Raw genomic sequence first — 15,832 nt, forward strand, 5'->3', positions numbered from 1 at the left:
GTTTTCGGAATGAGGTTATTGTGTTTCAGACTGTTCGGATGGAAGAAATGGCTTCTTGATTGAATTGAAAAAGCATTTTGGGAAAAGTGAACGCTCCTATCATTCAGGTGGTACAGGGATATTTTTTGTGTGTGTTTTTTATTTGCTCTGCTTTCTTGTTTCACCTGTCTTTTCTACAGCTGGTCGGTAAGAAGTTTCTTTGAGTTCTAGATTGCCTGTCAAGCCCCTGAAATGATGGATCTCTGATTCAGCTCCGACTAAATGCACATTGGGGGAGCTGATAACGATACTATAGAGTCTTCTTAATTGTTGTTTTTCTATAATAAAATGAAATTTTAAAAATGTTATTTCATTTAGTTAAAATTTAAAAGCTTTGCTGTGTAAAAAACCATAAATAGGTGTGTCAATTTATGAATTATTTAAAAAAAATTTAATATTCAGACAGATTTCAGCGGGTTTTTTTTTAACATGACATTATAATTATTATTTTTTTCAAAAATATATATAGTAGAAGCCCCCCTGTGATTTTCCAAATATTTCTTAAATGATTTTTAACAGAACAAAAAATTTTCAAAGTATTTATAGTTTTTTTTATTTTGGCTAGAATAAAAGCAGTTGTTATTTTAAAAAAAAAATCATTTTAAAGTCAAAATGATTAGCTTTTGATTAGATTACCCCCCCCCCCCCCTTTTTTTTCTTTTTTTTTTTTTTAACAGAACAAACTACTGTTATACAATGACTTTACTAATTACCCTAATTTGCCTAATTAACCAAGTTACCCTATAGTTAAGCCTTCAAATGGCATTTTAGGCTGAATGCTAGTATCTTGAAAACGATCTAGTAAAATATGTACTGTCATCATAGCAAATATAAAAGAAATCAGTAATTAGAAATGGGTTAATAAAGCTATTATGTGTAGAAATGTGTTGAAAAAATGACTTAACTTCTTGACTTAAGTCAAGAAATTTTAAATGTAAATTAAATAGTGTATATTTTTAAAACCATGGAAATTAAAAATGAAGAAATAAGTTCTCATTATATAAAATTTAAGGTCCCCCACACTTCTTGAAAGTACTTAATTTCAGAGATTCAATGTCTGGAAAGTAGTTTCAAGCACTTTCAAGGACCTGTGTTTGCTTTTATTACATTTTTAATTAAATTAGTAAAATCTTTGAACTTGACTTTTTAAAAACAACATTTTGGTTTAACAAAACATCATTACTCGCATGTACATTAAAGAGCCCCTATTTTGCATTAAAAAATGTCATATTTTGATTTTAGGGGTCTTCAACAATACGCTATGCATGCAAGGTCTTAAAACACTTTTATTGTCTTATAAAATGCATTTTTTTTTTACATAATTACCCCAACAACTCCTATATGATTCCTTCAGCGATTCATTTGCACGAGGCTAATCTGCACTGATTGGTCAGATGATCCAGTCTGTTGTGATTGGTTGACTGGGTTCAGCACGAGACAGAGAGAACTGCCCAACATGGCTATGTAGTAGCACAGAGTATGTGTGAGCCCAATGCAGGAATGCAATAATGCAATGCAGTTAAACACCAGCATATTACTCTACTCTGAACGCTAACTCCAAGTTATAACAATGACACACATTCTGTAGTAATCCACACAGTGGCAAAAGTTGAACTATTCTGAAAATTGATCGTGCCGCGCAGGTGTATGAATAACTAACAGTGGCCATAGTAAAGGTACACAACAGAGGATTGCGAGTTCAGAAACGCATTTAAATCGGTAAAGGAAGAAGCATGCGCCATGTTTTCAACGTGGTTTTAAGTGCAATATGTGAAGAGACCCATACAGATTTAACCTGAGAAATACAGTACAAGAACTGATCTATAATAGATAAGTGATTACAACTTACACACAATTAAACACACAAAACTACACAAAATCATGCCACAGTTTTAACTATACTTACATGTTATGATCCGGAGGAAGAAGAAACTGTTCCATATGAACTATACAGTTACTGACAAAGTTTTTGACAAAGTCCCATACATAATAGTCTCTGCTGTTTATTCAATAGCAAATGGCTGACAAATTCTATGTTGCAGCGTAGGTTATTGTATCAAAAATCAGAAAAATGACAGGAACAAACACCACACGGTTGGCTATACTGTGGTATTGTCGTTTATTCCCCGCAGCCGAATCTACATCTGTCGGTGATTGTTATCTTCGAGTCATGATCAGTCATGTAATCCCCCGCGCTCCACTAATGTCTGAAGGGAAAGTGCGTTCACATTTTACCGGATCCAGCACTTCATATTTGGTGATATACCGTGTCGATGTTGATGCATTGAGGCAAAAGATTCGAACCCAACACGGTGCATTTATTCAACGCTGAGACAAATTTTGTTAAAGAATCAATAGCTTTAAACACTGTGAACTTTCAGATTTAAGCCTCAGCTGGATGTCTTCATTCACTTAGAGCTATGTTTCACACTTCTGGAAGCTCATTTATATGTAACGGTATTAAGCGTAAGTTAATGTTAGCTACACATGCTGGGATTGTAAATTACATCGGTTCTAGATTTTAAAATGTCATTGAAAATCCTTGGATCTGCTGTTCATGAAAGAGTGGGAACCCTTTGAATTGTATTAAATGATATTAAATTGCAGTTTATGTGAAGGAGAGTGATTCAATAAAGGTGGATTTGACTTTAGCTCAATTTATATTTATACTTATATTTAGTTCTTGAGCCATACAAGAATTTGATACTAGATAAGTACTGCAGGCCAAAAAATGTATTGGTGTAGTTTGGGCTTTTGTTGTAAAATCAGTATATTTTTTTGAAAGCACAGAAAAAAATGGCTTTTCTATTTTCTTTCGATGAGCTGTTGTTGCATGATGATGATGTCATTAGAGCAAAGGCCATTTCCAGCTTTATGTCCAGAAATGGAGAGGCCAGAGGTCATGCATATATTCGTTCCTCTTCACATTGTCCTGTCACAGCAGACATGATGTAGTGGCCAGAGAGCTTGGGGTCACCGAACCCACCCGACCTTTGAGAAAGAAAGTAAGTGACATTGCGCTCATGTTTGAAAGATAAAAGTGTGAGTGTGTGTTTCCGACTTCCACATGTTCTGAAGGCCAATCTGTTTTACAGTCAGCTTTAGTTGTATGAACAACCACTAAGGCCTACATGAAGCAAATGTTGACTGTGAACAAGTAAACAAGACTTTCAGAAATCCTGACCATGAACCAACGTATTAGTAAAATATCTGCGATTATACTACTCAAACGTTTGGATCTATATTTTGAATGGTTCACCAAGATGATCAGAAAAGCCAATGTTTGTGCAGAGAATCAGAGTCTGATAACCATCCTGAGGCGCTCATAGATCAAAACAGGGAAGTAACTGCAGGCTAAAAAGAGAGTGTGGGGTATAGAGACAATTACAATGGGCCCAACACTGAGCCTTGAGGAACACCGTCACAAATACAAAAAACATTTTCAGTAAGCACGGACCCCAATTTCAGCTAAAAATCTTCTTGAAAAAAAATTCTCTTACTATGTTACAAGTTTTTTTTTTTTTTTTACAGCGCATCCGGAAAGTATTCATAGCACTTCACATTTTCCACATTTTTTATGTTACAGTCTTATTCCAAAAAGGATTAAATTAATTTATTTCCTCAAAATTGTACACACAATAATGACAATGTGAACAAAAGATTTTTTGAAATTGTTGCAAATTTATTAAAAATAAAAAACCTGAAAATTCACATGTTTATCAGTATTCACAGCCTTTTCCGTGAAGCTCAAAATTGAGCGCAAGTACATTCTGTTTCCACTGATCATTCTTGAGATGTTTCATCAGCTTAATTGGAGTTCACCTGTGGTAAATTCAGTTGATTGGGCTTGATTTGAAAAGGCATACACCTGTCTATATAAGGTCCCAGGGTTGACAGTGCATGTCAAAGCACAAACCAAGCATGAAGACAAAGGAATTGTCTGTAGACATCCGAGACAGGATTGTGTTGAGGCACAAGGCTGGGGAAGGTTACAGAAAAATTTCTGCTGCTCTGACAGTTCCCATGAGCACAGTTGGAGTGAATGCCAGGTGTTACATTTGGAGAAAACCAGGCACCACTCATCACCAGGCTAATACCATCCATACAATGAAGGACGGTGTTGGCAGCATCATGCTGGTGGGATGTTTTTCAGCAGCAGGAACTGGAAGACTAGTCAGGATGGAGGGATAAATGAATGCAGCAATGTACAGAGACATCCTGAATGGAAACCTGCTTCAGAGAGCTCTTGATCTCAGACTGGGGTGATGGTTCATCTTCCAGCAGGACAGTGACCCTAAGCACACCACCAAAATATCAGTGGAGTGGCTTCACAACAACTCTGTGAATGTCCTTGAGTGGCCCAGCCAGAGCCCAGACCTAAATCCTAATGAACATCTCTGGAGACATCTGAAAATGGCTGTACACCGTCACTTCCCATCCAACCTGATAAAGCTTAATAGGTACTTCAAAGAGGAATGGAAAAAAATTCCCAAAGACAGGTGTGCCAGGCTTGTGGCATCATATTCGGAAAGTCTTTAGGCTGTAATTGCTGCCAATTTGTAATATTATTTGTAATAAATTTTCAACAATTTCAAAAAATCTTTTTTCACATTCTCATTTTGTGGTATTGTGTGTGGAATTTTGAGGAAATAAATTAATTTAATTAATTTTGGAATAAAGCTGTTCACCTGTGCACATAAAAAAATGGAAAAAGTGCTCTGAATATTTTCCGGATGCACTCTGTTTTTTATTTTACAAATTCCAAATGTCAATATTATCATTCAGTGCGTTGTTTTGCAGAAAATATAACATATTTAATATTTCCAGATTTCAAATGATACCAAAACCTTTAATACTGGCCTATTTTCTGCACATTTATGCACAAAATGTTAATGTTCTTATTTGAATTTTAGTAAAACGCATTAATTACCAAATTAACATTTTACTCAAAACCTGTATCTATTAATGGCAAATCCAGATGACCGAGAGCCACTTTCAAATGGCCTTTTTGCCACCAGAGCTGCATATAAACAGTTATGCTTTTGTTTTTGAACTGTAAGGTGTTGTTCCTGCATTTTCCAGCAGAATCTGACCTTATTTTTACCTTATTCTTAATCTGACCTTATTTTTACCTTCATCAATGGCAGTGAAGAGCTTTGTTGATCAGAAGCACATATTTGATGAGGATGAATAAAGTTTTAATGTAGCATCATGAATGTTCGTTTTGTTCTCTGTGTGAATAGACATTTTGTTCTCTATTTGTCTTGCTTTTTTAGTTTTTAAGGCCTTAAAGTATTGAATCTTTTCATGAAACAAATGAACACGGCTCGATGAAACTTCCCACCTAATAAAAGGTGAAGTGAAAAAGAATTATCTCAGCTCTTATCAGGCTCATTAAATGCCCAATTCAGGACGTACTTTATGCCAGATGTGTTGCAGAGAACCTTCTTACGCATATTTGATTGCCCTTGTCTGTGTGATTTAGACTGAAATGAAAAGAGCCAACAGATCAGAGAGCAGCGCATCAGAAGTTGGTGAAGTTAAAATTCTTATAGATAAACTCGCTGTCGCTGCTGGCATTTTTTTTTCTTCTCTTCATGTGCTCTGCTCAGTGCAGAGTTCAGAGTCGAGCTCCCTCTCGGCCTTGTTTGTTTGTCTTGTTTGATCGTTCTTCTTCATCTGCTTCTCTCTTGTTTGCCATCGCAGCGGCAGCAGCTGTCTCGTCCTGTCCTTAATGGTGAGAGCAGTTTAGACAACACCTCAGAGAATGGGGAAAATGAAACTCTAACATCAGCTCAACTCTTTCTCCTGGTTACATCACTTTGTTTGGTGGACATCCAGTTTGCTATTTAGATTTATAAAGGTTCACAGTGCCCCAGAAAATGGCAGGAAATGGTATTTTAGGTTGTGTTTTTTTCTAAAGTGAATCAAGAGAAAATGTAGGGTGGGGCTTGATTTTGCTGGTCAGGAATTGATCTGATGGTTGCAGTTGACTATTGTTTGGTCTCATGTGATTGATTGGTTGTTCTGCCAATAAATATCATGAAAGAAGAGGGGGATGTTGGTAAATGTTTTTTTTTTTTTTTTACATGGTTATACTATAACCCAGATTTAACCGAATGGCTTTTTAAGTTTATTAAAAAAAGAATAATATAATAAGTACACCCTATCACAGTATTATATTTGAGCATATACAGTGCTCAGAGTACACCCCATTTTGAAAATGAATATTTTTATCCGTTTTTCAGTAAATATAGGTAATATATTTTGGTGCATTTAAACAAAACAGGTTTATTAAACAGATATATTTATTTAAAAAAATATTTTAGTCACAGAACATCTTTATAAATAGAAGGAAAATGCATTTTTTAAAATTGTATTTCATATTTTTCCCTAACATGTAAATTTGGGCTTCTCATTTTTAAACCATTATTGTAAGTTTTTTTTTTTTTTTTTTGTTAGATAAGTTCCAGATTTGACTTAACTAATGTATATGCACAAACATAATATTGTATATCTTCCTATAGAAAATATAAATTTAAACGAGAGATTTGTGGGGAGTGTACTCATACAGTTAAAGTCAAAATTATTAGGCCCCTTTGAATTTTTTTTTTTCTTTTTAAATATTTCCGAAATTATTTTAACAGAGCAAGGAAACTTTCACAGTATTCTTTCTGGAGAAAGTCTTATTTGTTTTATTTCAGCTAGAATAAAAGTAGTTTAAAAAAGTAGTACATTTTTCTGAATCATTTTAGGGTCCAAACTATTAGATCCTTTAAGCAATTTTTTTTCAACTGTCTTCAAAACAAACCATATTTAAACAATAACTTGCCTAATTACCCTATCCTGCCTAGTTAACCCAATTAACTTAGTTAAGCCTTCAAATGTCAGGAAAAAATAAACACTGGGGCTAATAATTCTGACTAAAGCTGTATATGCTGAGCACTGTACATTAGTCAGTACTGAAGCCAAATCTGGAGCTTATCTCCAGATAACAAATTTACTTATGATAACGGTTCAAAAACTAGTACACCCAAATTTATATGTTAGGGACAAACATTAAATGCTAAATTTAAAAAGAGCAAAATAAAAAATGTAATTTTTTTTTTTTTTAATTTTGTAAATACAAAAAATACATTTTGTAAATGTTTTTTCCTCCAATATTTTGCATGAATTCAATTGTATTATCTTTTAGTTTCTAAATATGTTTGGTGACTAAAATATTATTTGAATAAATATATCCTTTTAATAAATCTGTTTTGTTTAAATGCACCAAAAGATATTACCTATATTCACTAAGAAATGGATCTTTGTGTGTATTTTCTCACTTTTTTAGGCATTTGTTTAGTCACCTAAATCATCAGTCATCAAACATGTAAGCTAATATGTATTGTTAATTCCAAGCTAACTCCATGTGCATGAAGAACATTTTAAGTATATTTTAAGTATGTGAGTTGTTTATTTAATCGTTAGTCTTCCAATTAATTCCAAAATTGTGATAAAGGTACAGTAGGTGATCTGCCTAAATGCTAACCGGTTAGCAAAATATCTTTCAAATACAATCCCTCCCCTGTCGTCCAAAGCCACGTCTTGTGAAATCGCAAACACGCACTTTAAAGTTTACAAAGACCCACAAGGTCATGTCATTCACCAGTTACTACTTGAATGTGAAGAGACTTTCAACCAGCACAACAAAAAATATTTATAAAGACAATCACCTACTGCACCTTTAACTCAGATTAGGGATTGCAAAATGCACATGGAAAAAGAGAGGTTGGGATTTATAGTATAAGCAAATCATAACCAATCATATCCAGTAATACCTGGTTAGAGCCATTGCCCCCTTTTGCATGAATTTCCTTCAGTTATTCTCAAAAACCCTCCACCAAACCCACCGCTTTTTGTGTGACTGTCAAAACCAACATAGGCTCATTCTGAAAACATAGCCTTATATACATATACATATATACATTTCTGCAGATTGCAATGTATTATGTAGCCAGAGGTACCTATGGCTGCATTTTTTCTTTAACGTTATGGGGTGGTATGACGCCATTTCTTTTCGCCATTTTCTTTTTCTGGATTGCTTTTTAAAACCCTGCCGTTTGGTTTTAGGGAAGTGGGTGAGCGCTGGTCAATCTGCGCTTTTGAAAACACTGTTGCTTGGGTTTAGGGAAGGAGGGTAAGTCAATCAGTCTACAGCTGCCTATGGTGGATTTACAAGAGAAGGTCAGTTGAATGGCACTAGCGAGAGAAATTTGAGATCTTAAAAAAAGTGTACGCGGCAGCCTCTGGTGCTGCATTCGCAAAAACAAAAACTGCGAAAAAAGTAGCTCCTGGGACGTATTTGGCGCTCTTTAGACATTATATAGGGCTACGTTTTCAGAATGAGCCTGGGTTGGTCAAAACTCAATGGGCTTATTGGTCTCTTGCTATAAGTTGTTCCTGCTGGTGTCACTGTTGGACAGTGTTACTTTAAAAAAACTGTGATATTCCTGCATTTTAATGTCATATTTTGTCATTTTTCTTTGGTTATATCCTGCTTTTTTGAAGGATCTCAACCCCTGCCTCTTCAGAAGCAGCAGCCCTGATGCATACTTCCCTTTATCATTATGCTTGCATAATAACACGCACAGACACATACTTCCATGTATGTAGTGCTTATGCTTTTTTGTTCTATTCATTTTTAAGTGTTCCTTTGTCAGATAAAAATTGCAGTATAAGGTCACAAATAACATCAATCTCACTCTTTCACTCCTTTGCACTCAAACATTCTATCTTGTCAGCATTTGTCCTTCATGCATTGTACACGGTGAGGAATTCGTCACCGCTGTGATATTGATCTATCAGCTTTCTTATTTGTGTTATACGCTTCTCAGCTCTGAACCTTTTTTTTATGACACCCACTCTTCGCCACACTATCATCAACCGCGGGTCAATACGCCACATTGGCACAGTCGATGGGTCGGTGTTCCTCAGGGCTCAGTGTTGGGCCTGTTATAATTATCTCTATATCCCACACTCTTCATTCAGCCTCTCCTCCACCTCCAGTTAGTTCCTTGTTTTGATCCAGGAGGTCCTCAGGAGGGTTATCAGAGTCTGATTCCCTGCACAAACATTGGCTTTGGCTGCCTTTGACCACAGGGAAAGACAGTCCGATCAATAAGGGACTGCAACATATACAAGCCTGCTGAGTTGACAGTGGCCTTGTGTGAAAGCTGTGGAAGGCGACCGCTGGGCAGCTTCTTTGTGGGACTCCGCTATGTAGGTCGAGTTACTTATAGAGAGTGATCTTTAGTGAATTAAATGTAGCTCTGGTGAAACCTGTGTTTGGGGGCTTTTTCTTCTCCACCTTTTATTTTTTTGTTCGTTGAAGGTCACAAAAATGTTTTACCATGCTTACATTTGTTTTTCTTACTTTCTAAATGTGTAATATATGTGTAATACACACTCAGCGGCCACTTTATTAGGTATATCTTACTAGTACTGGGTTGGACCCCCTTTTGCCTTCTGCCTTAATCCTTCGTGACAAAGATTCAACGAGGTACTGAAAATGTTCCTCAGAGATTTTGGTCTATATTGACATGATAACATTGCGCAGTTGTTTCATACAGACATCACGAAGGATTAAGGCAGAAGGCAAAAGGGGGTCCAACCCGGTACTCAATGGCCACTTTATTAGGTAGTATTGAATATGTCATCGTTTTTCTCAGAAAACATATTTCTAAAGGTGCTTTTGACTTGAAATTTTCACCGGATGCTGATAGAACCCAAGGAAATCCATACATGAAAAGAAAACTAATCTAATCTATATTGACATGATAGCATCACGCAGTTGTTTTATACAGACATCACGAAGGATTAAGGCAGGAGGCAAAAGGGGGTCCAACCCGGTACTCAACGGCCACTTTATTAGGTAGTATTGAATACGTCATCGTTTTTCTCTGAAAACATATTTCTAAAGGTGCTTTTAACTTGAAATTTTCACCAGATGCTGATAGAACCCAAGGAAATCCATATATGAAAAGAAAACTAATCTAATTAGTTTACAAAAGAAGTTATGTGTAATAAAATGAAATGACACAGAGAAAAAGCTATTGATCTCTTGAAAGGAAGGTTTACAAAGGGAGTGAAAGCCCAGACAGCAGCTGAAATCTCTCAGAAGTTTTTCAGCATCTCTCTGCCCTTTGTCATTGTAAACTAATATTAGCTGCTTCAGTCCAACATTTACATTATCAGGATGATAAAGATGAACCCAGGGTGGACATTTCAGCAAGACAATAATCTAAAACACAGCCAAGGAAACTCAAATGTTTTCAGAGAAAGAAAATCAAGATGAAGAATGGTCTAGCCAATCACCTGACTTGAATATAATAGAGAATGCAAAAAAACTACGCTCAGATTTAATAGACGAGACCCACAGAACCATTAAGATTTTTACACTCTGTTGAAGTCTGTGAAAAAAATCACACCTGAGCAGTGCATGAGACTTCATTCTCCATATGGGAGGTGTCTTTAAGCTGCCATCACCAAAAAGCCTTTTATATAAAGTATTAAATACATTTCAGTAGTTCAGTACTTTCTCCTTGTGCCATTCTATTGTTAATACACAGAACTCATTTTTCAGATTTTTTTGTTTTGTTTTATTTTTTTGTTTGTGTTTTTTGTGCTTTACCATAATCTGGTTTGATTCCATGTCAACAGCTCCTTTAGAGATATTATTCCTAGGACAAAACATGACGTGTTCAGTACTTCAGCACTGCTGTACATGCATAAATTAAATCAAACAATCTAAAGTTGTGCATTTGTGGCACTTGCGTTGTGTGCATTATTAGTAAACCAGTCAAACTTGTGAAATATGAAAAATAAGTTTATTTTCCAAAAGTCCACAAGGCCAACAAAATTGGCCATAGCTGAAGAAACACTCATTCATGTGAAGCCTGCGTCTTTTCTACAATCACTCCTTTCACTAAAAAAAAACCCTTAACCCGCTTTGAAAGCCAATTTAATGTTTGTTTGAGTCGTTCCGAGGGCCATGCAGAGTAATTGGTATCAATGCTGCAGATTTCCTGACCCAGGCTGATTTCTACCTCTGGGCTGAAAGAAGCGAATCCTCTGAGGTTAAACCGGCCCTTTGGTGAGGCTGACAGGTTGTTAATTAACTTGCTTTGCAGCGTCTTCGTTTTGCTTGCATGTTTGCCGAGGTCAAGGCAAACGCTGTGAAATAATAGTTATGTGGGTTGTTCAAAATCTGAGTGATGTCATCACAGTGTCCTCCCTTTCGCTGATTGTCTTTGTTTGGTCTTCATCTCCCTCCTCTTCTGATGGCCTGTCCTCCCTCCATCTGCTCTCTCCAATGTATGGTGCTCCTCCGAATGACTGGAATTAAAGGCCTGACCTTTGCTGGCTGATGATTACCCATGCAGTGTGGTCCACCCCCTTTGCCCCAAACCCACAACCGCTCATGCCACAGACTAGTGGTGCACCGAACTCGATTTTTCATGGCTGAATGCAATTACCAATATGTTTTTACATATCTTTTTATACAAGCAGATTGGCTGATTTCAATAAAAAATGCATTTAAAAAAGTTATTAAATAGTACATTTTTTTAAATATAAAGTAAAATTGTAGTTTCATAGCTTTGCAAAGCTATATGCGATATTTCATGCGGATTTTGTCAGTAAAGCCGGTTCTAGTAAACCTCCACATGGGCATTTGGATGGAGCAGCATTTACTACATGTAGTTTACTGACAAGCTGCGCAAAGTTACGTTTTAAATTGAAGTCAATTTAAAAATCCTCTATTTTGCATTATAAAAGGTCATATTTTGGTTTTAGGGGTCTCCAACAACAGTCTGATATGCATGCCAGGTCGAAAAAACACTATCATTGTCTTATAATATGCATTTATGTAACCTAATTATCCCAACGACTCCCATATCATTTGTTCAGTAATTCATTTGTTCCCAAACCCCTCCTTAACTCCATGCTAATCTGTGCTCATTGGTCCAATGACACAGTCTATTGGTCGACTGCTTTCAACTTGAGACAGAAAGAAATGCCCACCATGGCTTACCAGCAAGTAGTCAGAGTGCAGAGTGTATGTGTGAGCCCAATGCAGGAGTTCATTAAAGCAGTGCAGTTAAACACCAGCATATTACTCTACTCTTAACCGTAAGTAAAAACAGTGACACACATACTGTATTAATCCACACAGCGGCAAAAGCTGAACTATTTTGAAACATGACCACTGCACGTGTGTAGGAACGTCTGACGGTGGTCATAGCAACAACAAACGGCAGTAGATCACAAGCTCGCAAACCCATTTAAATCGGTAAACAAAGGGGCATGCACCGTGTTTTTAATGTGGTTTTTAGATGTGATGTGAGAATATAAAGAGTTAACCAGATACAGTACAAATGGCTACAAGTAACAAAACACAATTAAATACATAATTTGCAAGCTAATGAAAACAAGGAGGCAATTCTTTTAATCGCACTTACTCACTTGTGAAATGGAGAAAGAAACCGATCCATAAACTGTGTGCTGTAAAGTTCCTGTCATGCTCTGACAAAGTCCCATACATCAATAGTCTTTTCTGATCCTTTTTGAATCCCCCATTGTAAGTGTTTAGACTACTGAAGCACTCGTCAGAAAAATGACTGCAACACAGCACAAGGCTGGGGCTATAATGCTGAGGTATTTTTGCAAAAATAAACTTTAACCTCTGACTAAGAAAGTTAGTGCTATTTTCCCAACCTACTCTCACGCTTCAGAGCATAGCGTCTTCGTGACATGATTTATCTGGGATCTACTACTGTGTTTGTAGGCAGGGCGGGGGGTTTCAATTTTCCCGGATTTTGCATGCGCAACAAAGGGGCAGGGCTTTCGTTCCATATCAATGTCACGCCGTCACGTCTAAAGACTCGTTACCGCTGCAATTCATTGGAACCACTATGAGTCGATTCTTTTATAGATGAATTAATAGTTTTAAACACGGTGCATTTTCAGATTTAAGCCTTAGCTGGATATTTCAATTCACTTAGAGCTGTGTTACACACTACATGGAAGGTCATTTTTAAAAACCCATATTAAGGGCTCTTTAGTCAGACAATAATGCAGTCAAGTAGGGTTGGAAAAAAATATTGGAAAAATCGGACATTGCAATATTTAGTTTTGCTGCAATATATATTGCGATACGAATATATTTTCACCAGATGATTTATATAGCTCTATTTGGAAAAAAAAGTATTCCTTTAGATCTATTGGGATGATCAAGCCTTCTTCTATGCAGTGCATCAACATAAAAAATAAAGAATTACAAGCATATATAAAAACAACAGAGTAAAAATAAAAATATTAGAGTTTGAAATGTGTTGATTGATGAATAAGAAGAGAGGTCCTAAATATTGATGTAAAATAGTGAGACTTTTTTAGTTGTTGTTGTTTTTACTTCTGTATTCTCTTAGTGTCAAGTTATAATGCAATAAAGATATAAAAATAAAATAAAAAGTTTTCTGGGAAATGTAACCATATTCAAGTACAGAAATTGAACAATCAAACATAAAATAACATGGTCATTATCACTGTATAAACCATATTTAAATTTACATTTAATTTATATTTTAAGCTTTAATAAAATATGCTTAATAAACTTAAATTTTAATAGACTAACGGATACACGCATTGTGATATCGACATATTGTTCAGTCCTAAAGTCATAATATTAATTCTGCAGTAATGTAAGCTGTTTGTGTAGCTTCTCATTAAACTACAGTTCTGCGTAGTAAATGCTGCTACATCTAAAAGCACTTAAAAAAATAACTAACTATGTTTACACTCCAAATTCACTTCATAAGTTCAGTCGAGGATTTGAAATAAGTAAGGTGATTCTGTAGTCGTGTTTATAAGGCATCCTGGATCAATGACATTTACTGGGTTTTGTGTTTTTTCAGAAAAAAAGCACTCTCTGGCCTTTGAAGGAGTACTCATCGAACATTCATTCATGACAGAATAATTATCCAGTCCAAAAAAAAAAACAGTAGACAGTAGAAAATCCAATTTCATTCTCTGCCAGTAGGTGGTGCTTATAAAAAAGTAGTAATAACAGCTTTTCCTTGTTTTTTCATGCGTCACTCTTGCCTTTGTCAGTTTCTGAAAGGATCGGATGTCAGAAGCACTTCAATTATAATGTTCACGTTATTATTATCAGCTTAAGAAGTTTGTTATTTCAAGTATAGATGCGTGTCGAGCGCAAGCGAGAAAGCAAAACCACTCGTGCATTAGACGGCCTTTAGACAACTAACTTACATTAGACAACTAACTTACAGGGCACAGGGTAGATCCTGCTGTTCTTATTGGTTTGTGGCTATTCACCAAGACGACAGCAAGGTTTGTTTGAGCTCAGGTCGACCATGGCTCGTTATTATATGTTTTTTTACAGTGTAATGTCTCGGCTGTGTATTTAAAAATGGTGATTTCTTTATTTTCATTCTCCTGGCTCTGTAAACCAGTAGCGCTCAGTAGCTTGTCTTGCTCCGCCTTTTGGTATCCTTCTGTTGTACTAGGTACCCTTTTAAAAGGGTACCAAAAAAAGTGGTACGATACGGTTTGCTTTTAGGTACCTTTTGACTGTGGAAACGGCCACAAAAGCGTACCGTACTATACCACTCAGTGTAAATGGGCCAAAAATAAACTGCACATGGATCCTCAACTTTGTTGTCTAAAATAATTCATCGTACTTGTACAACTTTTAACCTTAAAAAAAATTGAAAAAGGCACGTTTGCTAACATTTTTAATAGTTTGAAGTGATGTATTGCCTGGGTTGGTGTTGTAAATTATGCTACAAAAACCTTTTGTCAATTTGTCAACAAAGTCAATTTGTTTAACTGTGGAATTTTTAACATCAAAAGTTGATACGTAAACTGTTAATTAACATATTTTGTAGAGTGTATTATTCATGTATATCGACAATGCATTTCAATATTCTGCATTCACACTGCTGCTCCATCTATTTACACTTGTCAAAGAATTATAGATAATCATATAAATTGTGTCCTGAAGTATTGATATTGATTCTATAACATGTCTCATCTCTTTCTTTCCGCTTTTCTCGACAGAATCTGCTGGTGAATCATGGATAGAGAGGATCATGGTCACCTGTGGCTCGTGTTGATCTGTGTCTGGTTTCATGGGCCGCTTCATCTTTAGCCTCCACATCCAATTACCATCTGATCCCGGGACTCCAATGTACTGAACTGCAGATCACAGGCCTCCATGAGTATTTCATTATCTGCTACAGCACTGACAGTGGCGTTTTTATAAGAGTACACTCAGGAAATACTGATGCTTTTATTTGTCAGGATTCTTATTTATGCATTGTATTTCGCCAAAAAGCAGAAACTTCATAAACAGATAGCTGCCCAAAAGCTGATCATGACTCCTGTTTTTTATTGCCTTTTTTATTATTCTAAAATTTAATCAATTTGTGGGTGTCATGGTGGTTCAGTGGTTAGCACTGTCATCTCACAGCAAGAAGGTCGCTGGTTTCAGATCTGGCTGGGACAGTTGGCATTTCTGTGTGGAGTTTGCATATTCCTCCCGTGTTGGCGTGTGTTTCCTGCTGGTGCACTAAATTGAACTAAATTGACCATAGTATATGATTGTGTGTGTGTGATGCTGTGTTCACACCAGACGCGGAACGCGCGGATAAATCGCGCTATTCGCGTGTAAATTGCCATGTGAACATTTGAGATTACTCGCTTCATTCGCTCGTCAAACCCCGCTTCATTC

The 15,832-nt window shown here is 36.2% G+C and overlaps 1 protein-coding gene across 6 annotated transcripts in view; it reads left to right on the plus strand.

Moving 5' to 3' along the window:
* The window catches only part of chchd6a (coiled-coil-helix-coiled-coil-helix domain containing 6a), a 135,356-nt gene extending 119,883 nt beyond the window's left edge, over positions 1-15,473 (plus strand). For all 6 annotated transcript variants that reach the window (XR_015522783.1, XR_015522782.1, XR_015522784.1 and 3 more), the window contains one exon: positions 15,160-15,473. Coding sequence is in view for 3 of the 6 variants with exons in the window: in XM_087305587.1 (XP_087161713.1) it covers positions 15,160-15,183 (24 nt within the window). In the remaining 3 variants the exon portion in view is untranslated. The remainder of the gene's footprint in view (positions 1-15,159) is intronic.
* The last annotated feature ends 359 nt before the right edge of the window (positions 15,474-15,832 follow it).

This window comes from Danio rerio, chromosome 23, assembly GCF_052040795.2.
Source record: "Danio rerio strain M-AB ecotype USA chromosome 23, GRCz13ab, whole genome shotgun sequence".
Taxonomy (NCBI): Eukaryota; Metazoa; Chordata; class Actinopteri; order Cypriniformes; family Danionidae; genus Danio; species Danio rerio.